The 25,267-nt window shown below is 40.9% G+C and overlaps 1 protein-coding gene across 2 annotated transcripts in view; it reads right to left on the reverse strand.

Annotated features, from left to right (window-relative positions):
- QSER1 (glutamine and serine rich 1) overlaps positions 1–18,340 on the reverse strand; it is a 41,710-nt gene extending 23,370 nt beyond the window's left edge. The window contains exons 1-3 of one of the 2 annotated variants that reach the window (XM_057410968.1): positions 18,154–18,333; positions 1,881–1,990; positions 407–574 (exon numbers count right to left, since the gene is read on the reverse strand). In XM_057410968.1, the coding sequence (XP_057266951.1) occupies positions 407–574; positions 1,881–1,990; positions 18,154–18,269 (394 nt within the window). In that variant the 5' untranslated portion in view covers positions 18,270–18,333. Of the gene's footprint in view, positions 1–406; positions 575–1,880; positions 1,991–18,153 lie in introns of both variants that reach the window. The other variant, XM_057410969.1, reaches the window with a different exon arrangement.
- Between the last annotated feature and the right edge of the window lie 6,927 nt (positions 18,341–25,267).

The raw sequence follows: 25,267 nt of genomic DNA on the forward strand, positions 1-25,267 counted from the left end.
TTATCCACAGACTTTTAGTACAAATATCACAGAACAACAACTATGACAGGGAACACTTTGAGAATGAAAGTCCTGGTCGCGTGTACAGGTAACCTACTCCAATGTGCTTATGGTGTTAGCAAGAGTAATCCCAAAGTTGGAGAATATATTTGACTCTTTCAACAAAATAATATCCTATACATCCAAAATCCTTCTAAACAATTAGAACTTCTGCTCATGTAATTCTTCTTCTAATAGAATCCTTCTGTTAATATAATTTCATTGATTTTGAGACATTTAAATACTGAGATGGAAAAGAGGTAGAAGACCTGTAGCCTTTTCAGTTAAGTCAGGGTATTTTTGCTTAAAATTCTCTCCAGCATTCAATGTAACAATGACAAATTCTATTTCAAGAGAAATTTTTCACCTGTCTGCCAGGAAGGAGCCCTGAATTGCGGTAAAAGGGTAGATCCTGAAGAGACTGCCTGAGCAGTACGAGACTCAATAGCAGAGAGAAAATTCATAACTGAAGAAGTTTCCTTAGTGTTACTTCCAGCACCGTGCATACTGGTGGTATCAAATATTCCTGAAAGACCTAGATAAGGGTGGAGGGAAATGAAACAGAACAGACAATTTAGATGAACTTACAAGAAGCTCAATCAAATAACAAGCATATACATTCATCATTCAGTAAAAGTAATCTATGAAACATTAGCAATATTATTAAAGTACATTGATTTTTCAGTTTTGACTGTTCTGTAGTGTTGCAACTGTAAACTGGAACTTGAATATACATTTTAAAATCTATTATTAAATGCATGTCAAATATCATGCTTAAAACCAATATTTAGGTACACTGATAAAATTCTCCATTCATCTGATGATTCACTGTTCTATTTTTTTTCATACAAACTATTTAAACATTCAGAATTCCTTCTGAAATAGGTTCAGCTTCTCTGTTCACCTTCCCCCCTGGTTCTTGCTCTTTGGAGTCTTGCAGTTTGAAGTCCTCTGCAGTCTGGAGTTTTTTTCTGTGACTAGCACAAGAAAAGGGGTTTTGGTTGCATTCCCCATTCCACTGAACACCTTTGTGGTTCACTGTTGCTGACACCTTTCAGTGGCAGGAGGTTCAGTGGAAAGCACTGGAGAGAACCAGTTTTTAGTAACAGACATTATGAAAGAGTGTAGGGTCTGCACCCTGGAACACTCCCTGCAGTTCTCTGACCCTCCATCGCCCTGGTCAAGGACTTGGCCAAGAGACTGAAGATTCCAGCCAGCACAAGCTCAAATATCTTTCCTTAGAAACTGGGCTGCAAAGCGATCATGAAGGGGTCATGCCCTATCTTCTCCTGACATGCAGAAAGGCTATAATCAGGATCACCAACAGATCCTGATGCAGATGTAACACAGCCTAACCTCCTACTATATTTAAATTTTAACTTTCTCCCAGCACTACGGCTTAGTTTGCACAGGTAAACACTAGAACAGTGTGCTCAAACTTGCATTAGCTTTGCTGTTTGCTTTACTCTAAAAGAATAAGCATGATTTCTGCAGCTGGCTTCAAGGCATACTTAACACTTGGCCCTTATGCGTAGGCCAAATCCTGAAAAGCTGTATTTTAAAGAATAAATTTAGTTTCTTTAAGAACCAACATTAAGTTAATAAACATAGCCCCTCCCCTTATATTTCCTTTCTACTTAGGGCATTTTGATAAAAGCTAACAACTGACTGTTAACTTCCTACTACAAACTCAGCTCTTCTAATACTACCTGCCACCACCTGCATGACAAAATCCCTCCAATTATAAAATTCAGCAACTTGAACCTAAATTATCTAACAGGTTTGTTGGGTTTTTTTTCCTTTAGCTATTTAAGCTGTAAACTCGTTATACGGACAGTTACCAGCAGAATGATGTGTAGCAGAGTATCCAGGAAGCTGATGAGAAGCTGTGTATGTCTGTCTGTGAAGTTCTGCTTCTGAATGTGATGAATGTCCTCCTCCATAGCTTAAGCTAAGAAAGAAATTAAACATTATTAACAAAAAAAATCCACAAACCCCAAACAAACCAATCAACCAACAAAAAACCCCAACCCAACAAAACAACAACAACAAAAAAACAGCTACAGAAACAAAGTACAAGTATGAAATCCCAACCACAACTCAAGAAGTTGAGGAAGCAAAAGAGAACATGAGCCCAAGAACTAACAGACGTAGTTGTGCTAGCACATAACTAAAAATGTTAAGCAGACAAAAATCACTTCAAAACTTAACGAGCCAAAGCAGGGAGAGATAGAAGCCTTACAAAAATCAAAGTTGTGAAGTCTACAAAAAACTAGGTCAGGAAGACACAGGTCTTCCTAGTTCAACTGTAAGAAACACTGAATGGACACTTTCGGTAATGATTTACTGATGTAAATCTGCAAAGCAGATGACTACAAATACATGCCTACTTTTAACATTTCAGTTTCTGATTCTATTAGAACTTCCAGGACCGGATTTAATACAAAGGCCGGAATGACAAGGAAGCTGTGGGAGCAACAGTTTTTTAAAGATTTTGTTAATTTTGGTGCAATTCTAAAAAAATTGACAGCAACAACACTACCAAGTTACCAATCCCAGTCCTCAGACCTCCTACCATTAAATGCAAGTTAATGATGCACAGATTTTATTTAATGTTTTGAAATGAGTCATCTACATTAACATGATGTTATAATCAGCAGAAGCAAACTGAAAATACACAGTGTCTGGCCTGTGCAAAAGTAAAAATACAGAAAATAAAGAAATGTGATCTAAATATCAAGCTACATCGGGAACATGCCAAAAGTGCTAATGATTTCCAACTTTAAATGGCAGAAAAAGGAGGGAGAAGCAAAACAAAATCCCCAAATTTTCAAGCTTCCACAGATTCATCTCTGTATAGCACCTGTCAAATGGAAAAAATGAAGCCAGCCCAACCAAATAACAGTTTACCTTCTCTTCTTGCCTTTTGGACATTAAGTTTATAGGTAGCTGCTTACCTACTCCACTGCACATGTGAGATATGCTTCAAGTTCAAAATTAAATTGTAAACAGATGCCAAAAAAACCCTAACAGCAAAACCCACAGCCGTCCCTGCCTGCTTTAAGGGAGGCTTCCCCTATCCTCTTTCATCCCCTGGGATGAGGGGGCAGTCACTCTGCTTAAGGGAAAAATGGAACACTTTATGCCAGAAATCATGACATCATGGGAAACTTTTATAGAAGTCACCAAATAATTTTAAAAATTGGGAACACTGCTGCTTTTGCTTTGTTTTCATTAACATGGCAAGAGGAGACTGGAGATGCGATGAGCCTTTGAGAGCAGTGTGACCTCCACACGTTACGAACTAACAAAAGCCTGTCTGTAAGGGATACAACATTTTAGGCTTTAGGCTTCTAGATTAACTTCTGTGCCCAAGATGCACTAACAGGGGATATATTTTCCATTTCAGCTGCTTAGAGCATAGCAATGTCATATCATCAGCATGCCAGAATGAGGCACAAGCCTAAATAATGAACGAAAATCCTTTGGTTTTTTTACAAAAAGCTTCTGCTTCTATTACTTTCACACCTTTCACAGTAATAACTACCATTTAGAGAATCCCCAAACCTCAATTCAGAGTCAGCACATCTTTGCCCTTATGTTGTAGAGGACAGGCTTTTGTGCAGTTCAACACTATGTATCTGCAACAGATTTATATTGTATGCTGACTGAAATCTAATGGTTTGCATCATTACTACAGACAACTTCCAGACCAAAAATTCATAATAGTGTTCTGTATGTAAAACATTATGGATGTAATAAAGCCAAATTAAATTGTTTTTTTACAAGGCAGATTTAAAGGTAAGCTGGTTTTGGTTTTTTTGAACATACTTGCATAGCTAGTCCTAACTTAGGACACATGATGTTTTCTTCAGGTTTTTTAAAAATAAAAATGTACTACATGAGAAAGTAGGTTTCTAAGCTGAACCATACTAGTAGCACATGTATTGCTAGCATGATTCACCAACACAAATGCTGACGTTATGAAAACTTTCTGCTCACAAAAGAATCATAGAATGGCTTGGGTTGGACAGGACCTTAAAGCTCATCCAGTTCCAACCCCCTGCCATGAACAGGGACACCTTCCACCAGACCAGGATGCTCAAAGCCCTGTCCAACCTGGCAGTAGGTTTTACTTTAACATTTTCTTTAAGCATTTACCTATACAAAAGTATGTGATGCTTTTTAAATGTGTATGAAAAAAAAGTCAGCACATTATGAAGTCACAAGTGGATTGCTCATATAGCAGAGCACCTTCCTTTTCCCATTTAGGCTATTTTCAGGCTGAGAGGCATGTGTTGTAGTGGTGCTCCAGGCAAGTGGGCATACACTTTACAGCAAAAATCCTTTGAGATAAGGTGAGACTCACAGAAGCCAGTACAGATTAAATCTAGTAATACTGCATCATTCATGCTTTCACACTGTCACAGCAAAAGGACATGACCAAAAGTGGATGAACTTCATATTAACCACTGAAAAAAAACTGGTAATCTAAAAATTGGTTTGCTGGTTGTTTGTTGGGTTTTTTTTTTTTTTGTATTTCTAACTTGACATTTCTACTTATTCTGATAACAACGTGAAGACTGAGAGTCACTTCTTTGTAAAATAGCATGGTATATGCAAAGACTACATAACAGCCTAACACACAAGTGTGTAGATGTGAGGCACTACACTCTGAATTATAAAAGCTACTTGTAAAAGAAACCTAGACGTGCAACACGGATGATGCTGGAACTAACACTGGGGTAAAAATAACCCCTAGGCCTAGTATCTAAAAAACCTCGTTAATTACTAGAATCTCAAAATTCTAGTGATTGTGAGCATCAAAAGAACACTAAAAGTATATGACGCCTTTTTTTTTTTTAAATAAAAACTCCCATAAAAACTCAGGTCATAGTTTGTGCAACCACAACCTCAAAAATGAATTCGTCTTTCAATAAAAACACTGTTTATAAGAACAGTTGTTTATTGTATAATTACTAGTTGCTGGAATGTAGATTCTTATCTCAAAAAACCCCTGCATATATCCCTTCAGTTTACATAAGCTTATCCCAAACACAAGCACAGCAACAGGAGGAAGATTATTGCCTTAGGGTTTCTTTTTATAAAATGTAGCTTTTAAACAGATGAACTTATACAGCATGTAATTTGCACACCAAAAATATATTAAGCATGGCAAACAACGTTATGGCTATCTAGCGTTTGCACTCCAGTTCTGAAGACTGTTAAAATTCCACATGAGCTCTCACTTGTACTGAAATGTCGGATTAGTTTCTGAAGAAACATTCACATTATTTGAAACTTTATTATTTGTTATCATTAATTGCTATACAATGTTCATTGTATACAATTTTTCATTGAAAAGGTCCATTCAATTTTAACATAATATTTAAGCGTCCTTTTAGGGATGTCCTATAAAGAGCCATCATTATTTGTCATTCCTGTAATAATGCAATCAAAAAAATCCTTATGACAATGAAAGTGCAACCATTCAAATATTAATGTTTTTTTCAGCTACATCAGTTGGGCTAACAGAAGATTATTACCTCACCAGTAAAATTTATGGAAGAAAAATGCATAGTCATTGCATTTAATTGTTACTAAAATACCTCAACTTTGATTTACAACTCTTGTTAGTCCAGATTAAGTCTTCCCTAAATCAACTCTTTGTGTACCTGCTCATATTGCTATTCTTATGATAATTTATTTCCACAGCATCCTTTAATCTTATAGTTTCATACAAATTTAGGTCTTCAACTGCGAAAGGTTACTGAGTTACATTCAACACTGCACTTGCCATCCTCCTCACCTGTCAAGACAATTACTTGGTTTGTGCTTTACACAAAGTAATAAATGCATTTAACTTCAATCTCAAATGGAATGATCGTTTTCACAAGGAGACAAAATGTAGCTGCAATAAGCACTGGACACACAATTAAGTCCGTATTTCTAATTTTCTCACTTCAAACAACCTTGCTCTTCTAGGCATTCAGAGAATGAAACACAGAAACACTTCAAACAAGCATTTTAGTTAATACTTGACACAAAAAGGTATCATTATACGGAAAGCAGACATTTTCCACTTTCTACTTTATTTTCTAGATCAATTTTCATTAGATCTTAGCAATTTTTAAGTTTGTTTGTTTGTTTTTAAGTTTAGTAATAGCAGTTGTTCAAGCTCCAGGGGATCCTGTAATACATGAAAAACAGATCGGGACTCTTAAGGAGCAAAGGCTACTTCTGGGTGCAATAGCTGGGTCTTTTGTTCTTAGGCACTTCTAACTCTAAATCTTCTAAATTCTACCTCTGCTATAATGTGTCTGAGATCCAGAACAACCAAACGCACTGAAACAGGAGGTGACAACCCAGCACACACCATATGAGTGAGACCCGGAAAACAAAGCTCATGCTGGGGCTGCCTGTTCAGGCTTTCTGAAAACAAGGAGCTTCCCAACTCCAGTGGGAAGATGACCAGGCATATGGTCCACTTCTCACCAAGTTGCCAAAAAGGAGATCAAAAAAAGTAGCAATAGTTTGTGCTGACCTTAAAACTCACACTGCATTTTATCTGACATAAGAGATATGCAAAACAGGGGAAATATGACTCAAATTTTCCCCTCTACCCCAAAGCCCAGACACTTGGCAATAGTCTCCCTTCAACCAGCTCCTCAGCTACGCACCAGCGAGTCCCACTCAGAGGACCAAAGCAAAACCAGTCAAGGTCCAAACACTGCAAAAATGACAAATGCCTTTCCCAACATTAAAAATACCATTCTAAATATAAGATACTGAAACTGACATGCAGCTTACATCTCTTTTTGTCTGCTATATTTCATTTGAAACGCACAAAATGCAGTTCCAGCTTGCATTACCTGCAAGTCCATATTTAGAATTGGTTTAATATTACATACAATAGTTAATGTTTTGCTTAAAGATCTATCTTTGCTGATTTGCCCGGGCAAAAAAACCTGAAGAGCATCATTTGGAAACATTACTTGAATTTAACATGGATGAAACGAAGAGCATAATGGTATTTTAGCCAGCATGCACTTCAGCTGCCCATTATAACAGCAAGAGTTCACTGCCATGTGCGTAGTTCAGCATCTAGGGTTTGTACGCAGCTCACAAAAAAGAATCTAAAAATGGGCTTGATCTTGTATTTTAAAAAAGCAATGACTAAGAAAACAGAATCATAACAGAAAGAGTTGCCTAGAAAGAGAGTTCAATACTCTTAACACAACAGCAAATCACCCCTGCCCAACAGACAGGCCAATGCACTTCATAAGTTTAAAAGCAAGCCCATAGAAACAACATAAAATGTTTCAAAAATTAATTCCAACATAAACCAAAGGAAAACAAACTTCTGCTCAGCCCAGATACTCACTTCAGGGCAAATTTTTTTTATTTTTTTTTTTTTTTTTTTTTTTTTAGGAAATGTATACAGTATGTTATTTTTCACCTCTATTTCCCAGCTGAAAGAGACACTGCAAGAACAAAGTCAGTTCAAAGCTTGCAAACATTAGCAGGTTCAGGAAAAATAAGAAACCAGCCAACTCCTTGCATCTAATTCCCTGATCCTCTGATCAGATGATACAAGACAAGACAATTCTTAACATTTGAAGATTGAACCGATACTTGCATAAAGAGAAAGAATAGTTAACAGTGTGGAAGAGTTATGGTATCCATCAGACAAAAGAAAAAAGAATCTGCTACTTGAAAAATAAAGTACACCACTGAAAAATCTGAAGGATCTCTAAAATTAATGCATCTTAAAAGGTACACTGAGTGTTCCTTTAGGTACAGTACACATTTTTAGCACCTACCTGGCCTATTTTGAAATTACCACACAAGAAATAAATAGATGTCAATGTTTTGAATTTTTGTTAACTACCTAATACTATTCTTCTTCGAGACAGATGACTTTAAGATAGAAAATACAGAATCAGACACCAGTACTGCGGCATTTCAGTAAAACACAGATGAGTAGTATTTTATTGACAACCTCAACTGTCTGTTGGTTATGCCTAAGAATGTAATTTAATGTAAAGACTATGTAACTAACAGACGACACACTGAATGTAGAATATTATCGAATAGTAACATACCAGAGGCAATGACCCTTCACTCCTTCATTAAAGATGAAATTATAATGTTAATTTCCAACTTCAATTCATACTCACAACAACCAAGTCCATGACTGGACCAAAGGCTGTCTCAAGGTACTTGCGAGAGGAAATACTTATTATTTCCTGGCTTTCTAGGAGCTGAGATAAGGAGGTTCTAAGAAATAGATTTTTAAGTAGCAAATAGCAAGCAGGGAACTGCCTGATTGAGCAAGAGTTCATGCTGTTCCTGCGATTCTTTACCCAAACACATGCTATATCGTAAGGGAAGAAAAAGATCTTACAGCAAAAAAGTTCCATCTCCTTTTTAATCCCATGTTTAATGTGTCTGAACCCCTTATGCTTGATCCTTTTTAAAACAAAATCTTCCAAACTGCTTCAGGAAAGCCAAAATAGTCTTACTAGTATTTCAAAGCCTGAGTGCAAGCACTGGCTTGTCTGATTAAGTAACTTGTGGAGCTCTTAATAACAAAAACAATATAACTCCATTTTCATCAAATGTTTCATCAAAGTTAAACTATGTCTTGACTCTATGTGAAAACTAATATTCAGACAAAAATGAGCTATTTCTATATGTCAACCCAGGACAAGTCACTATGGAGGGACTGGACAAACTACTTGATTCTTATTTTTGAAGGTATATGATCTGAATTGTCTTTGTGATGAGGTTATGTACAGTTGAAATGTAGCACATTTAACAAAGTCATCTTTTTTTTTGAATCAGAATTGGCAGACATTGCTACTGCTTCTCTGGGTCTGGACAAAAATTTGTAGTACCTAACCAAAGCAACTTTCTAAAATCCTATGGCATACAAAAAATAAAACTAAGCTATTCTATAATAATGCCCATTTTGAGCTCCTGATGTACTTTTTAAGATTTCAAGTTCCAGAGAGGAACCTTCAGTTTTCTTGGTCTGAATACTGAAGCCTGAGTTTGATGCCCTTATTAACTCAGTATCAACACTCCCCACATCTAAACAGACATTGCTATGCCCACACTCACCACCCAATTTATATTATAATGTGGTGTCAGATATAATTTTAATCCATGTGTTTGCCAAGCAATGTTTTGGGGGTTTACATCTTCTCTGACAGCTTCTACTCTACTGCTCCCTGCAGAAAACCGGAGTACCCATTATGGTTTGTGTAGCTTACACCATGTAAAGAATTGCAATATTCATTTCTCACCTTCTGAGGTGCTGGTTTGTTTTGTCACTACATTTACTTATCTTCTCTTACCCTTTCTCTATGAAAAAACCTTCTCTTTACCTAGCAAGGAGATAATAGGTGTTTGCTGGTTTTGTTTTGTTTTTTTTTTTATCAGTAATAGGTCTCTCCTACAGAGCTTTGCTCACAATTTCAAAGTATTTTGCAAAACAATAATGAAAATATAGCACTTTTTCTTCAACATGCGATGCTATTCTGTTTTCAAAAGTGTACTTGGAGGTATTTGAAACTCTTCCCAAGATCATCACATTACTGATGTTTGAGCACACAGCATAATCCTCTATTACTGTGGCAGAGATAAACACAAAAAGATTTCATTACTTTAAATAATAAAATTTTATTTCAAAATGTAAAAATCAGCAGAACATTATCTCAAGAAGTGACTTACCCACATCAGTGCCGTATTAAAAATACAATTCATTTCAGCTACTGAAATGCTTCTCAATCCTTATCCTCCCACAGTTATTAATGTAGTATTTTGTGGCAAGCTTGAGTATTACCTTTGGGGTACTGCAGAATGCCTGATATCCTATTTCTTATTAAGCCCTTTATTTTCCAGTTACATGGAAAAGATCATGCTGAAGTTGAGATATTCATCAGAAGAGGTAAGAGGGGCAAATATATATGACATATCAACTGACAGAGCCACCTCAGGCAACACCTCTTTTCACCACCAAATCTTCAAGCACTTTACAGTTCCACAACCCACGAAATATCTTCTCCTTTAACCTAGAGCAGCTAAGGCCCAAACACTAACCCACTCAGATTTACAGACATCACAACCGAGTTTCAAACACTCGGTACCAAGAGTCAGTTTCTCAGAGTTCTGTGAAGTTAAAATTTCTAATTGCTCAGTACACAACATACTGAACCTGTGTAAAGATCAGTGGCTTCACAGCTCACAGATGCAGAACTTGCACATAGTTGAGGCACCGACTCACTGCCGATATACGAGACCACAATATCCTTGCTCATGACCATATCCTTGGTCATCTGTATAGCTTGCAGTTGAAGGCCATCAAATAGGCTCTAAGCCTTCAGGCACACCTACATGGCCACCACAGTATTCTCCCTACACTACACTACAAGGTCAAAGCAGCTCACAGGAACTCTTTTGGCTTCAATAATGTGGCATCCCAATGACTAACACCTCTTCTATCCCAATTTAGGAGGTGTGCCCAGGAAAGATCTAACATATTAACAACACAGAGCTCATTGTAAAATGCAGCACCAAGAGTCCTTATGTTAAAGTCACAGGGTGCTTTTACAAGGAAAATCAGCATAGTCCTTGTTTTTAGCTCTTACACCTCTTCATCAGTGCTTTATTCGCCCTAAAACAGATTCAAACTTACATTTCTAACCTTGCAAAGAGGACTCTGGCTATCACACTGTCAACAGCTACTATTTAGCTGAAAATATACCATACAAATTCAATTGCCTGTGAATGCTTCAATGAGAAAACATGCACTGTTCAAAACTGTAGAAAAAATAAATGCCCTTTATTTTGAGATGGGAGAAACACACACACACACATATAGAAACATTCTTTAAATATGTCCCACTACTGATTTAAGATTTCCTGACATTCAGGCAGATGACTAGACAAAAACAAGTAATAGAAATCAAAACAGTATACACACAAATTAAAAAAAAAAATCCTTTAACTGCTGGAAAACCTGTATTCTCTTTTAAACAAATAATGACAAAAAGGTTTTTTCTGGAGAAGAAAAGAAGAAAATCCCAGCTCTCTTCAGTGGTACTGAGCATCAGTAACCTCCAGGTCACCAGTTCCAACAACTTGAAGAGTTAACAAATGGTTGCTGTTGAGAGTCGTAAGGAGTTTGTTTTCTAGGATCACTGTGTTCACAATTGAGAAAAAACTAGTAGAAATCCTATTCTTGGTAGGCTCAGTAGAGACTAGTGAAACTGGAGGAACATAGGAATTAAAGGATTATTCACTGTCTAGCACTGGAATTTTTGACACGGAGAAGAGAGAAAGTAAACAGGATGTGGTGTGAAACTCTTAAATTGCTGCATTTCTGAAAGGGATTTCCTGGTCAAAAAAAAAGTGCAACAGGGAACGTGCAGCACACGCTGGTACATTCAGTATTGCCACAAAAACACCAGCTCAGCTGCACATGCACCATGCAGGCGCAATGGCCATCTGTCTGCCACGTTCTGGATGTCCAAAAGCTTTCAGAACAAGTTGCCAGACATCTGGAAACGCTAGACAAAGGGCTAGCGCCCTCAAACTCTTCACACAACACTGCCAGGTGAAAAAGAGGGCTATCTCCAAAGAAATCTAGATGTATGACAGCCCCAAGTATAATTCATATACGGTTATTAAGGAATAAATGTTCCTCCTATGTAAATACTATTACTCTTAAGATAAGGATGCCTAAGGGTGCCTTCTTCCTGCTGAGTGTAATTGGTTACACTTACTCAAGTCCTAAGCAAGCAACAGAGGTAGTCATGTAGAAGGAAGATGAAGAACAAGAAAAGCAATATGGGCAAATAAAAGCTTGTCTAAACGTATGTATATTCTTGCTAAATTGCTTTGGAATAAGAAACTTTAAGCATGAAAGGATTTGGGAATAAAAGCTCCTTGCCTCTATTTACTGTAACCCATGGTCAGAGAGGTTCTGAGGATGGTCTTAAGTGTCAATTCATCCCCAATAGTCCATTCAGAGTAAGAAAACAAGGAAGTGACATAAGAAGGGACAGAGAACAGCTGAAGTAAAACCAAACCCTATGAAATCTGCCCAGTGAGAGAAGTAAATCTAGTACTTAAAAACCAAGAGCTCCTTCCTCTCTGAGTATGTTACTTCTCTTTGCTTAAAAATTCTAAGAATTTTCCTTTCTCTGTTGCTTGCATGGTACAGCAAGAAATGCTGTGAAGGCTGAGCTCTGCATGCTGTTCAGTTATTTTTGTCGAACTTAAGACTGCTAAGGAATGTTTGAAGTAAGACTATTAATGTGTTGCCTTTTAACTGGGTTTTGTTTGGGCTTTTGGGTTTTAAGGTGTGAACAGGCATTCATCATACAGAACAACTTTTTGACATGCAAATTTGTGAATGTTAGGCAAAACAGAAGAAAAAAATCCAAGGAAAATAAATACACCCACTCTGTAAGACCTCTAGTATTGTTTAGAATGAATATAACCCAATCATAGTTGCCTTTTTCCTAACAAAGATTTTTTTTAAAAACAACCTCCTTTGTATGACAGCATCATGCCAGAATCTACAGTGACTCCAAGAAAAAATAAAACGTGGGCAAAAGTACAGAAGAAACAAAGGGAAAAGGTTGTTCTCTGGCAGTATAAATTTCTACAATTAAAGTTAATGGGATGAAAGGTAAAATACATATATCGGACTGAAAGACTTTCTGCACAGGTGGAAGAATACAAAACCTCTTTCAGAACAACACATTCAGAAATGCATTGAAGTTGTGAGCTCCATGGGAAAGGGCTCACATGTGAAGCATCATTCTAGGGGATCTCAAGAGAGGTCGAGCACTCAACTAACACAGACACTAAGTGCTCCTGGTAACAAAGCACAGGTAGTACAACTTGGCTGGGATGCTCACTGAAGACAGCAACAGAGCAAGCCTGAGCCCATCTAAAGCTGCCCTGGATGGCACAGCAGAGTTCCTGCTGAGGCCACAACTTATTCCTTACAGCTCTGCTTCCTGTTCGTCCCCTGGTGCCACCTCTGGATTCCTGCCTGGCAGCACAGGTATACCAGGGCAGCTCTCCAACTCAAGAGAAAGCTATTCACCTGCTTGGTCATGATAGTTTTCTCATGGATTAACAAAGCAGACCAGCTCCTCGGGTGGTTGCACAAAACCAGGGCCAACGCAAGGGAGAAGGATGGGAGCCCCTTTCAGCAGCAGTGAGCCTGAGCAGCAAGCTCAGCCATCTCGTGTAACTGCACCCTCAGACTAAGTTTCAACTCATTCCTTCTGCATCCAGTTCCATCACCATTTCTCACTGCAGCAAATGTTTCATGTACAGTTGTTAAATCTTAGGTAAGCAGCATGTAATTCCAAACAAGCCTAGCTGGCTTATTTTGAAACTAAAGCAAAGATTTTACAAGAGGACCACACATCTGCTCCTGTGAAACCTATGGGGCATACAGCATGAATGCGTTCAGTGCGTTTGTTCAGTCAGCCTTTGACCTTCCCACAGCTGTTATTTCAGTGTGTACTGAACGCAGGTTACAACAAGAAAAAAACCTGAAGACTGACAAAAGCTAGGAAGTCCCTATAAGGTACCTGAGCTACACCCCAGACTACCTGTGATTGATTTTGAATGTGTAAATGTTTTAAATATAAACTATGACAAAAAGTTGGTTAAGATTTTGAAGTGACCTACCCTTTTATATGTTTATAAAGTTTATTTAATCCTTCTGTGCCTTTTCTTTTAATAGCAAATGTTCTAAATATATTCACAGTTTATAAGCTTTAGCTTTCAACATCTGAAATACTCTGCCATAGGGAACTTTTTGCAGGAAACACGTTTAACAACAAACATTGGTTTTACCTCTCAGAACAATTTAATTTGATGAAAGACAATGTTCTACACTTCTCTAAAACACTATTTGCACTTTTAGAGTTTCTATAGCTATGCAAAAATACATTACAATTTAAAATTGAACCTTAACTAAGACACAATTATTATACAATTGTTACAGTAAGTCTTCGCTTGACACCTATGCAAATACAAGTTAAAAAAAAAATCATCACAACCACTTATCATAAAAGTTTAAGGCACAAAAGGTTATCATAAAAGTTTAAGTCTCCCACTTAGGTAAATCTGCATATGAACTATTACGGTAACTAACTCATTATCTTAGATTACCTGCTATAAATACAGGCCAGGCTAACCAAATATCAGTGTTATCTATTGTAAAGAACCATCCTGAATTAAATTATATAAAACCACATGCGTCTGGGTAGGGCAGAGGCAGACAAAGACTATCATGCATAAAGAAACACTGGAGACACGACAGCCGTCGTAAAATTTAAAGTAACCACAAAATAATTGTGACTGATGTCCATTCAATCACATACAGCAGAAGATTTGATTCTTGGAGTTGTGTAAAAACCAAATAACAGGGGGATCCCTCCACTAGTGAAAAACTTTCTCTAAATGAAAGAAGTAGCCCCAAGACAGAAACAACCAACCAGAAACCTCATCTCTTGTCACCTATCTCCATTTCTTTTCCCAAGCAATTATGACAGTCTCCCAAACTATTACAGTGTTCACCTGTTTCCTGAAGACCATGTATTTCTTGTGCAAGTAACAAGCAAGCATGACATATGTTATCTGCTATTCAATACAGGGCTAGCTTTAGACTGTGCCACAAAAAGGCAGCGTTTTAGCACAGAAGTAAGGTTTTCTAACAGCTACAGTAAAAGGTCAAAAGTGGTACTGTGCCCATACAACCATCAGAAATTCCATCAGGATGCTGACAGCCTGTGTTAAGAGATATGGGAGAGAAGGGAAAGGTGAAGGACAGGAGGACCTTTTTCAGCCCTCTGCTCCAGGGCCACCACAGCTGCACTGTTCAAATATGCTCTTCAAGTACTAGCTAATGCACTGATTCAAGCGACTGCTATCTGCTCCCATTCCTGTCTCACTACCTTCTACTATTCCATGGGAAAAGTTATGTCACAGCAGGCCTAGTAGCAATGTCTTCATAATACTTCACCACACATTTCCTTTCAGTTGATAAGAATAGTGCCACTGCACAGACAAAACAGTGCCTGCAAGAAATAAGAGGCAGGATAAAAACCAGATGGCTGAAGTTAAGCACAGGAAGACGGGAGCAACGCTTATAGGGAGGGGAAATCATTTTGATGAGCTGAGACTGTGAACATGGCTCTCCACACAAAGGGAACATAGCCTGCCATGACACAGCCTGCAACAGCATAAATATGAAAAGAAACCTGAATGAAATATTGTTATTTCTATCACCTAAAGGCTGAATTCTTTTCAATCAAGTACCAGATCAAAATGACATACTTTTTAAAAAAAAATTAAGATCAGGCTAATGCAGCTTCAGCTGTTTAGATGACTACCTGTCAACTATGATCAAAAACACCATTTGGAAAAACGTGAAGTGATCTGTAACACAAGCCGAGAACATTGACAGCATATTCCCTTACAGTACTTCTATAGCTCCACAATTTGCTTCCAGGCTAGTACAAGCCTTAGCAGTGATAGGCATGACTCTTGCGTCCCAATTCCCCAGAAACTGTCTCCATCTATACACACACAAATGTTATCAGTGATAGAGGAACTAGGAACACCTCTGCAAGCCCAGACTGTATTCAACATTGTGCCCAACATGCTTCAAATCTTTAAATCTTGCTGAAGACAGGGTATTTTAATGCTTACTACAATTGCATGAACTCTAAGAACTCAGTACAGGAGAACTTCCAGCACAAAATATGATTCATAGTATCTTCCCTGCCCTTGTTACACTTAAAAAAAAAAAATAAAAGAATTTTTAAATATTTCAGTCAAAGTGTGTGAAATGCATCATCCATCACCACCTACACAGCCTCAAGATGAACCTTCTAACAACTGAAAGCAAGGTCTTTTTGACATTGCTACCTAACGTATAGAATAAATAGTCATATCAAGAATGGATTCAGTAAGAGTAATTTGATTTTTCTGATTAACAATTTGATCGGCAAAGGTAGCAGGCAATGATCCAAAGAGCTTCTGCATGGTACTTGTCTTCAGACTGTTCTCCATGCCATTTCAATTGAGGAATTCCCAAAATACACAGTTAATATAGCAGCCATGGTTTGAAACCAGGGAATTTCTTTGAACGTACAAAATAATCATCAAATAGCTGTGTTTCTTCTAAGAGGGATCCTAGAGGGATCCACTCTTGCGTCTGCACGGGCACGCTCTTATATGACCTGTAAAACCCAAACCTTCCTCATGGAATAGATGCATGATCCTCAATAGACAACGAGAATTGGGGAAAGCAATACAGAATTGACGTGTCACTGACTACCATCAAAACCAAGACAGCAACATGACCAAAAGTAGTTCGAGAATTAGGAAGACTGACTACAAAGAACAGTAGGAGACCTCAGTCTGCCATGCAGGCAACTCTGCACAGAGCTTGGCTAAATGCAGCTTCACCGGGCAAGTGTTTGGCCAAAAAACACCTAACCATCCTTGCAATTCTCTGTGAAACCAGGAATCCAGAGCTTCACACCCCAGAAAGGACCCATTATCTTCTTATTTAATATTGACTTAATTTCTCTTAAAATGCACTGTCCACAATTCACCAAGGGTGACAATAAATTGGAGGGGATCCAGGAGAAAACTCAAGAGAATAACTGAAGAACAAAACAAAAAAAATAGAGTGTGTCTGGCAACAAACTACATAAAATTACTTATTTCTCTTAATAAAAAGAATATGAAGCAAGACACTAATCGAAATTCATAACGATGTTATGGGATTTTCAGTGCCCATAAGGCTATAGCAGGCTAGAAACTAAAAGCAGCCCTCTTAAGATCAGAAATAAGAAATAAAATACGAATCAGCCACTCAGTACACCAAGAATCGTGTTGAATTTTGCCTCAGTCAGAATTTTTAACTGCGCCTTCTGAACTACAAACTAGTTTCAAACACAAATTGGGGGGGTGGGGGGGGGAAGTAGTCCTATGGCCTGCATCATGAAGAGGTCAGACTAAGATGATTGCAACAGTCCTTCTGACTTGATAATCTATTAACCTTACCAGTCAATTCAGAAAACACGCCTGACCACTTTCAAAACCAAATGCAAAGCCAGGTAGACCAACAGGTACACCTATTTTGACTGTATTTTTTTAGCCTCTTTTACCTTTAAACGTCGTCTAGAACTGCAGCTGTATCAAACTAGAGACACAGACAAGCGATAACAGAAATCTCATCACCTAGAAAACACTCATTTTAGTTGGCAGAATTATACAACCAGAAAGCAACCCGAAGCCAATGAGCTAGCTTGTAATTTTTCCGCACTTCCCGGAACTTTACAGAACTGTCGGTGGGACCAAATCTCTCCAGACAAGTTTTAGCTGAGAGAAGGCTCCGCACGCCCGAGAGCAGCGGTTTAGACAAAAGAGGTTAACCAGCCTTCTCTCGTTGAAAAAAAAAAAAAACAAACAAGGGGGAAATAAAGGGCGACGGGGGGATGCTGGCACGGAGGTGGCTGCCGTCTGCCGGCGCGGGATGAGGCGGCCCGGTGCCCGCATTGTTCCTGCGGGCAGCGCCGGTGCCCGCGGCCCCGCGCACGGGGACCGCTCCCCCCGCAGCCGCCGAACCCCGCTTCCCTCCTGGAGCCGGGCAGGGACGCGTGAACTCTTGAACCCGCGCCGCAGCACAACGCGAGTCTCCGGGGTGGAGAACGAAGACGCGCCTCGCGCGGGGAGGCAGCCCGCCCGCCCCGACGATGAGGGCCGCCGGGGAGCCCGAGCCGACCACCTCCCCTCTGCTCCCCGCCCGCCAGCGGCTCGGCGGCCGTGCCCCCAGACGTGGAAGCCCGGCAGGACGCGGCTCGTCCGTTCCCCCCGCCCCGCCCGGCCTCACCAGGCGCGCAGTGCCTCTGGGCCTCGGCCGCCCGCCACCCTGCCTTGCCCGGAGGGGGCCCCTCGCTCGCCTCACCCCCTTCACGGGGCGCTCTCTCAGCCGCCCCCGGGCCAGGCCCCAGCCCGGACCCTGGCCTTTCCTGCTGCAGCCCCCCGGAGAACCCTCCTCACCTGGGCTTGAGGCTGCCGGCGCCTCGCTCGTAGGCCCAGGAGGCGGCGGGCTGGGCGCCGGCCGGGGCCAAGGGGTCGGTGAAGCTGGGGGTCGTCGGGTAGTTCCTGTCCATCATCGGGCAGGGCGCGGTGCCGGGGCGACAGGGGCTCCGCTGGGGTACTGCGCGCAGGGCGGCGGCGGCGGGCACCGAGCGGGGCGGGTGGGAGCGGGCCCCCCCGCCTCATGCGGGGCGGGCAGCGCCGCGGCCCCCCTCACCGGCGCGGGCCAGGCCGCCGCGCCCCGGCCCCCCCTGCCCTGCCTCCACTCCCCTCCCGCTCAGCGGCGGGCGGCGGCGGCGGGCGGGCAGCTGAGGGCAGCGGCGGGCGGCGGCGGGGGCTGTGCGGCGGCCAAGCGGAGACCCATGTCGGGCTGCTCTTTCCCAGGATGCACCTCCCCCGCCAGCGCTCACTGGAGCTCACGGGCTCCGGCTCCGTGGCCTGGGGAGCAGGGAGGCCACAGCGAAGGGAGCAGCCACTGGAGCCGCTGCCAGCAGCGCCGGCAGGGGGCAAGGAGGAGGTCTGCTACTTGCGAACGGGCCACCGCGGCCCGACGGGGGAGCGTGGCGGGGGGCGGTAGCCGCCACCGGGGCGGGGTGGGGGGGAGCTGAAGGCGGGGACCGCCGGGCCGGGCGGTGAGGCGGGGGGAAGGCCGGTTTCTCGGCGGGGCCGCGTCAAGTGAAGCGCTGGCGCTTTGTTGGAGGAGCCGGGGCGGGGCCATCTTGTTCCCGCTGAGGGGAAGCGGCGTCAGCGGCGGGCAGCGCCGCGGCCTTCGGGGCGGCTGCCGCCGACAAGATGGAGGCGCCCAGCCAGCCCTGCCCCGGCTCCCACCCCGAGGCGGCGAGTTACCTCACGGCGAGGGAGCGCTTTGTAAAGTAATTTGTAGGGCGGCTTTCCCGCCCTGCCCTGCCCCGCCAAGGGGGGAGGTGTCCGGGCGGGCGCCTCCCCCCTCCGCGGGGCGCCCCGGCCCGCCGCCTTCCGCACTGGAAAATCCACCTGGCGGGGGGGTGCAAGGTAGAAACCCCGGTGGTAGGCGCCGGAGCGGGAGTTCGGAGGTGCTGTGGGTCATCGGGAGAAGCTGCTGGCCGTGTTTTTCACTCAGGGCCGCTCAGAGCCTTTGCTTCGCCGCTTCAGGCTCCTGCGTGCAGGTGCTCAGCGGTTTAGGTTGGTCATTGCTTTGAGAATGTTTTACGGAGGTTAAATAATATAAAAATAATATAAAACCAGCCCTTTAGCTTTTTTTCCTTTTTGAACGCTAAAAGCCTGAAATACACACATATATGTATATAAGAGTTTTTCAAAACACTCGGGCATTCCCATTAATAAGTCAGTGCAGGTCTGCAGCCTGGATAGGCTTTAAAGTCAACCAGAAGGAAGAACAGACAGAATGTTTTAAGTATTTAGGGCAGTCTAAGCCACCTGGTGCACAGCCAGTATGTTCCTGTATCTTTGTCTGTGTGTTTGTTAAAACAAAGAGAAATGGGTACCAGCTGTGCAGAACAGGGTAGGAGCAAAGGAGGCATCTGTGTTGGACAGGGAGATGGTGGGTGACCTACGGTTCTTGCTTTCCCCACAGGCTGAAGGTGCAAAGGCAGAGGTGCCCAGGAGGTATGTGCCTCTAAGGTAAAGATGAGGAGTATGCACTTGAAAAGAGGCGACTGTACCTGAAGGCAGTGCTCAGAACAGGAAGGTGTTTGCTAATGTGTAAGTAAGTCTTTTGAAGATTCAGTTTGTAGTAAGTACTTCGGGCAATATCCAGACACAGAGTAAAATGAATTTTCATTTCACTACACATTAAATGAAATGGTGAAGTGCAGAGTTTAGAAACTTGGCTACAGCCAAATAGATCAGATGCTAAAAATAAATCTCAACATTTGAATTAAAAAGTGATCGATATTAAATGAGAAAGCAGGAAGGTAAGAGACTTCAGGAGGAAAAGCTGAGGTTCTGCTTTTCTCATGCCTAGTTTCAAGAAGCTGCAAAGTCAGCTATGGGAAGAAATGCAGCTGTAGATCAGGAGGGAAAGGTAAAAATGAAAGTTATCAGCACCGAAGAGACTGAGCGAAATCACCCAGAGGACGGGAGGAATTGAGGAGGGAAAAGCAGCAGTGTACCAGATCCAGAAACCATCAGTGAGTTTCCTTGTGTTTGTGTAAGTTAGCACCTGTATTGCTTGAACCTGGAGGGGAGTATATGGGGGGGTGGGAGACCGTCTTTCCCTGGGAAACACAAGGGTTACTGTTTTACAGATGAACGAGGCTTGATGACAGAAAATGGCTCCAGTTTTATGTTAGTGACAAAGCACTTACTATTGAAAGTAGCATTTCCAGTGGGGAAGAACCTGTAGTTTTCAATTTCCCTGCAGGATCTGTGCCAATCTGTTTTATAATATTACCCTTAGGGTGCATTGTGTCCCTGAAGAGGGCCTGAGGGGAGGGTGATACGTGGACCTATTCCACCTAGCTGTAGTGTTTGGTTATTTAGGGTTAAGTGTGTTAGTGTGGAGCTACCTTAAAAGTGTCTTGCTGCAAGTTTGGAATGACACATTAAGAAATTGTAAAACTGTTGTTTTGTTTGATGTTTTTTCTTAAGTAATGGCAACATGAACTTTAAAGAGTGGCATAATGTTGTGTGTTTTCATTACAGGTTATTTCTCTAAAGAGAAGAGTACTCTCAGATACATGGCTGTAGAAACAACAAGTGCCAGTCCAGATTTACAGGCAGGTAGACAGTTAGTTTAGACCGCTAAATGAAGTAATTGTCAGTATACCACAGACACAGTGTTTTCCTGAACATTGTTGGAGAAGATCCTCATTCTTGTAATCAGATAGAAAAGTTAACAGCTGTCATAATTTCTATTTGTGTCGTTTGATTTCTTTTACATGGCTTTAATAGAGGTGGAGTAGACTGAAAAATTAATCACAAATGTCTATAAACACCAGATAAGTCAGTTTGCTTTTCCTGTGTATGAGATAAATCTACTTGTCTTGATAAGTAGTTGCTGAGACTTACATAGTGTTCTCATTACACTGATCCGTGCTGCTTGTTTCCATCCTATGTTTAGGAAAGTTACCTCGAAGTTTGTGCATTTTACCTGTTTGTAACCAAAAGGTATTTTTTAACTGTTCTCTAAGACAGCAAAGGAGGCTGTTTAGAGTAAGTGCTTTTTACAGTTTTCTGGTATCCATGATATCTATAAACAGCTCTTCTGAAAGATCTGACAGAAAAAAAATCTTTTGATAGATCCTTTTAATCACGTTATTTTAACGTGTAGATTAAAGTACATATTAAGATGTGTATTTAGGAGTCATTTTAGACATGTTCATGATTCTGAATACTGAAAATACTTTGATTCTTGTATTAGCAATAAATGCTTTTGTTTCAAATCCAGCTGTTATTTCCTGTTTAGGAACTGAGTTTTGCTGGATTTTAACACCTTCCAAACTGTAGTTCATAACTGAGTGCTTATATCCAGTAAAGCTTATCTCTCAAGTCAGGAATTTAATATAATAAATACATTCTGCTGAAACATAAGGTAATGCAATTTTTCACTCTATTTAAGAGCAAAATCTCAAATTACAGCACTGTAATACAATCTGTGCAGCATACCGGCCTGGGGCAGTACTGAATTTTTGTTACTCATTTCTTTCCCTAAACGAGCAGTCTCCACTTGGAAAAATAACATAGCAAATCCTTTACAGAGTTAAAAATGTTATGTGTTGATTAGGAATGGATTTAAGCACTTAAGGTAACACTTTAGTGGTAATCGTCTGCCTGAGGTCCAAGGAGTGATCTTGAAACTGCAGCATGGGCTGCTGCCTACAGGTGTAGCGTGCAACAGGACTGTGTTGCGCTGCTCAGCTGCTTGCTGACAGCCAAAGGAGAAGGCCTTACTCTCCCTTCCTTCCCTGCTCCACTCCACCTCCTAGCAATGTGCTGTAGCTACAAGGTGAACTGTAAATTCACTGGCAAAAGAACACTTACTTTTTTGCCAGAGGTTATTTTTTTATAATTTCACTAAGCTGAGTCAGCTTGCTTTGCATCAAATGAGTGCTGGCTCAGGGCAAACAGTGGCAGTGTGCAGGTAGAAGCAGCTGGAAAGGGAAGGAAATGACAGGAAAGAGCAGGGAACTTTTATTTTTGATGGTGAAATATTTACTTGGCTTGTGGTATATTCAGTATAGGAAGCTCTTGAATCTAGGAGTGCCTGAGGATTTATTTCTGTGGGCAGTAATGGGCTTCTCTGCCCATATGCCACTTCAGCCAGAATCAAGCCAGCTCTGATGCAGAACTGTCTTAGCTAATATATGCTGCCCCTTAGGGAAACTCTCCTATTTTCCTCTTTCTGTTTAAATAATCTAATATTGCTCAGTGCTGAATGGCAGCATTACTTGATGAGGTCTAGTTCTATGTTTAAATTGACCATATGCCAAATGAAATGCAGAATCAAGCTAATAATGGGTAGTTGGCAGTTTTCTGCGATTTCATCATAATTAAAACCAAGATACCAATCACAAATCCAGGGCCAAACTACTGGTCAAATTCACTCCTAGTGTTGACTTACTTGTTTGTAATTGATTTATTTATTTAGTAACTTCTTTGTTGCTTAGTTTGCAACCTTATTACTGATACTAACAGAAAAAGGTCAGCCACTGTTTAAGTGTGATTGAGTATTTTGTGTGTTGTGTGTTTATAAGACTGGTCAAGCAGAAAGCTGTGTAGTATGTTAAGCTCCAACAGTACTACAGATGTTAAAATACCAGGATAGCATCACTAAGGGTCCTTGTGCATGCAGCTGCAGGTTTTACTGGTGGGCTCATTCTTCATAGGGCCAGCATTTGCTGCCTGTGCTTTTGGTGCTCTGTTTATTGCAGGTACAACAAACCTGTCTACAGGGATTTGCCAAAGTCTCTTTATCCCCATATACTCTCTTCTTCCACAGAGGGCATTGCTCCTGTCCTTAACAGGTGATGCCTAGTTTTGGTCTTGTCCTGGCTCTTCCCTCATGTTGAAGTACCAAAGTACAATTTTTTTCTTGCATTAAGAGGCTTTCAGCTAAATCTGTAAACTTGATTTTGCAGCTAAATTCTTGGTGTGCTTCAGGGCACAAAAGAATCCTGCAAGAATAGCCAGATGCACATGCTGGATCAGCAGCTTGAGCTGTTGTTGATTGAAGAAAGTAAAGGCACAGCATGCAGTTAACACTGCAAGAGTTAACAAGAGATTACAGCTGGGCTGTTGGAAGTGTACAAAAAGGATTTTATTTCAGTTCATAATAGTACTTTATTTTGGAACTCTCATGGTATCATAAATAGTTTGATAACATACACAAACATTTTAGTGGTTAGCTTTCAGTGGCTAACCGTTTTGTCAACAAAAGCTCTAGAAGTGCCTAACAGTTAGCTTTCGTGCTGAATTTATCTTCACAGTTGTTTGAAAACAGTGTTTCAGAGACTTGAGGACAAAATTCTTTTTTGAAAACTAATGTTTCAAAGGTAAAACATTCAAGTAAATTGAACTTGTCTGGTCAGATGAAGTTTGGAGAAGTTCAGGCCAAAGCTGAGCTGGGTCTGATATACTAACAAATTCTAAGAGGAACACAGAATTACAAGTCTGCAGGATCTTTCTCTGTTGAACACTGATAAACAGTAAGCATCAGCTTACAGATGGTGGATGCAGCACTTCTGGGCAGGTTCTGTGTGTGTGCTATTAGGCTGTGGCATCTTCTGTGAGCAGCAGCGGGTAAGTAGATCAGATATTATGCAGTAATGAGTTTTGGTTAGGCCGATTACAAATCACTGTTTCTTTTATTGTTGTTGTTGTAATTGTGATTCTGGCCAAAGCATAAAGCTGTAGTTGTTTGACCAATTAGATTTTACATTTAATTTGGCACATGGCCTCTTCAAACATCAAGCTAGACATTGAGAAATGTCTAAGTAGACACTCCAAGAACACAGCTGATCTTGGAGGCTCATAGCAAATAGTCTCTTTCTTTGCATTTCTTTACATATGCTATTCTGTGCGTTTATTTGATGAAAAGCTTGTGTGTATGTACAAACAAAAGAAGCAAAATCTTCATAATTTATTCTGTTGAACTAAAGGTGATCTATGAAACCATAGCCCTTCTCCTGAGGTGATAAGAGATGACTGAGCTGGTAGAAAGCTTACTGCAACAATGAGATGGAAGTCCTTGTTTCCTTCACTTTCCTAATCCTCCTTTTTGTGTGGTTCCACAGCTTCCAAGGTGCCACCACTGGTGCTTGTGTTGGTTCAGCTCACCCACTCAGGAGGAAATGGTCTATGTTTTTGCTTGATGACTTACAAAAAAATCCAGTAAAGACCAGAACTGGTATAAGGTATGTGGGAGAAATGTGCAGTGACATGTTGGAAAAAGAAAACTTTGCTTTTGAACAAACTCATAGTTGTAACGGAAAGTATTTTATTTTACCTTTTATTAGATACTCTCCTTTGTATCATATCCATGCTGGGTATTTAACATTAGATACTGGATGTATTCAGTACTTGGTAGCTGCTGGTCTTTAGAGAAATTAAACTGAAGTTGCTGAACAGCTTGGAACCATTGCAGGTATTTTTATTTCCTAAACAAAGTCAGCACTGCATCAGAAATTTAAAACCTGTTATAAGGTTTTGTTTTGCGTAGGGGCTGTGCAAAAAAAGCAGAGGGAAAGGATAAGCTAAAGGCCTTGCTGTCTGTGAAGAGACAAAGCAAGCTGTCAAGAAAAGGGGTTTTCAGAGAGAGGGAGGGGACCAAGTTTTTGGGAATCATGTCCAGGGGGGAGAGAAAGGAAAACAAACAAACTCACCAAACAGCAAATAGGCATGTGTGTACAATAGCAGATTATGAATAGACACAGAAGAAGGTATCAGAGAAGGGAAAAAAATCAATAGCAAATTATAGGTAGAACAATGAGAAAAGGAGGGGGAAAAAAAACCCACCCACAAACCACCCCCCTAAACCAGAAGAAAATGAAAAGCTACATGTAAAGCAAAAGTAATTAATGTAGTTATGTATTTTCATCACAGACAAAATGTACTGCATCAAAAATAGCCAAAATAC

Source organism: Pezoporus wallicus, unplaced genomic scaffold (assembly GCF_028554395.1).
Source record: "Pezoporus wallicus isolate ANWC-B61680 ecotype Strahan unplaced genomic scaffold, APGP_CSIRO_Pwel_v1 contig_5958, whole genome shotgun sequence".
Taxonomy (NCBI): Eukaryota; Metazoa; Chordata; class Aves; order Psittaciformes; family Psittacidae; genus Pezoporus; species Pezoporus wallicus.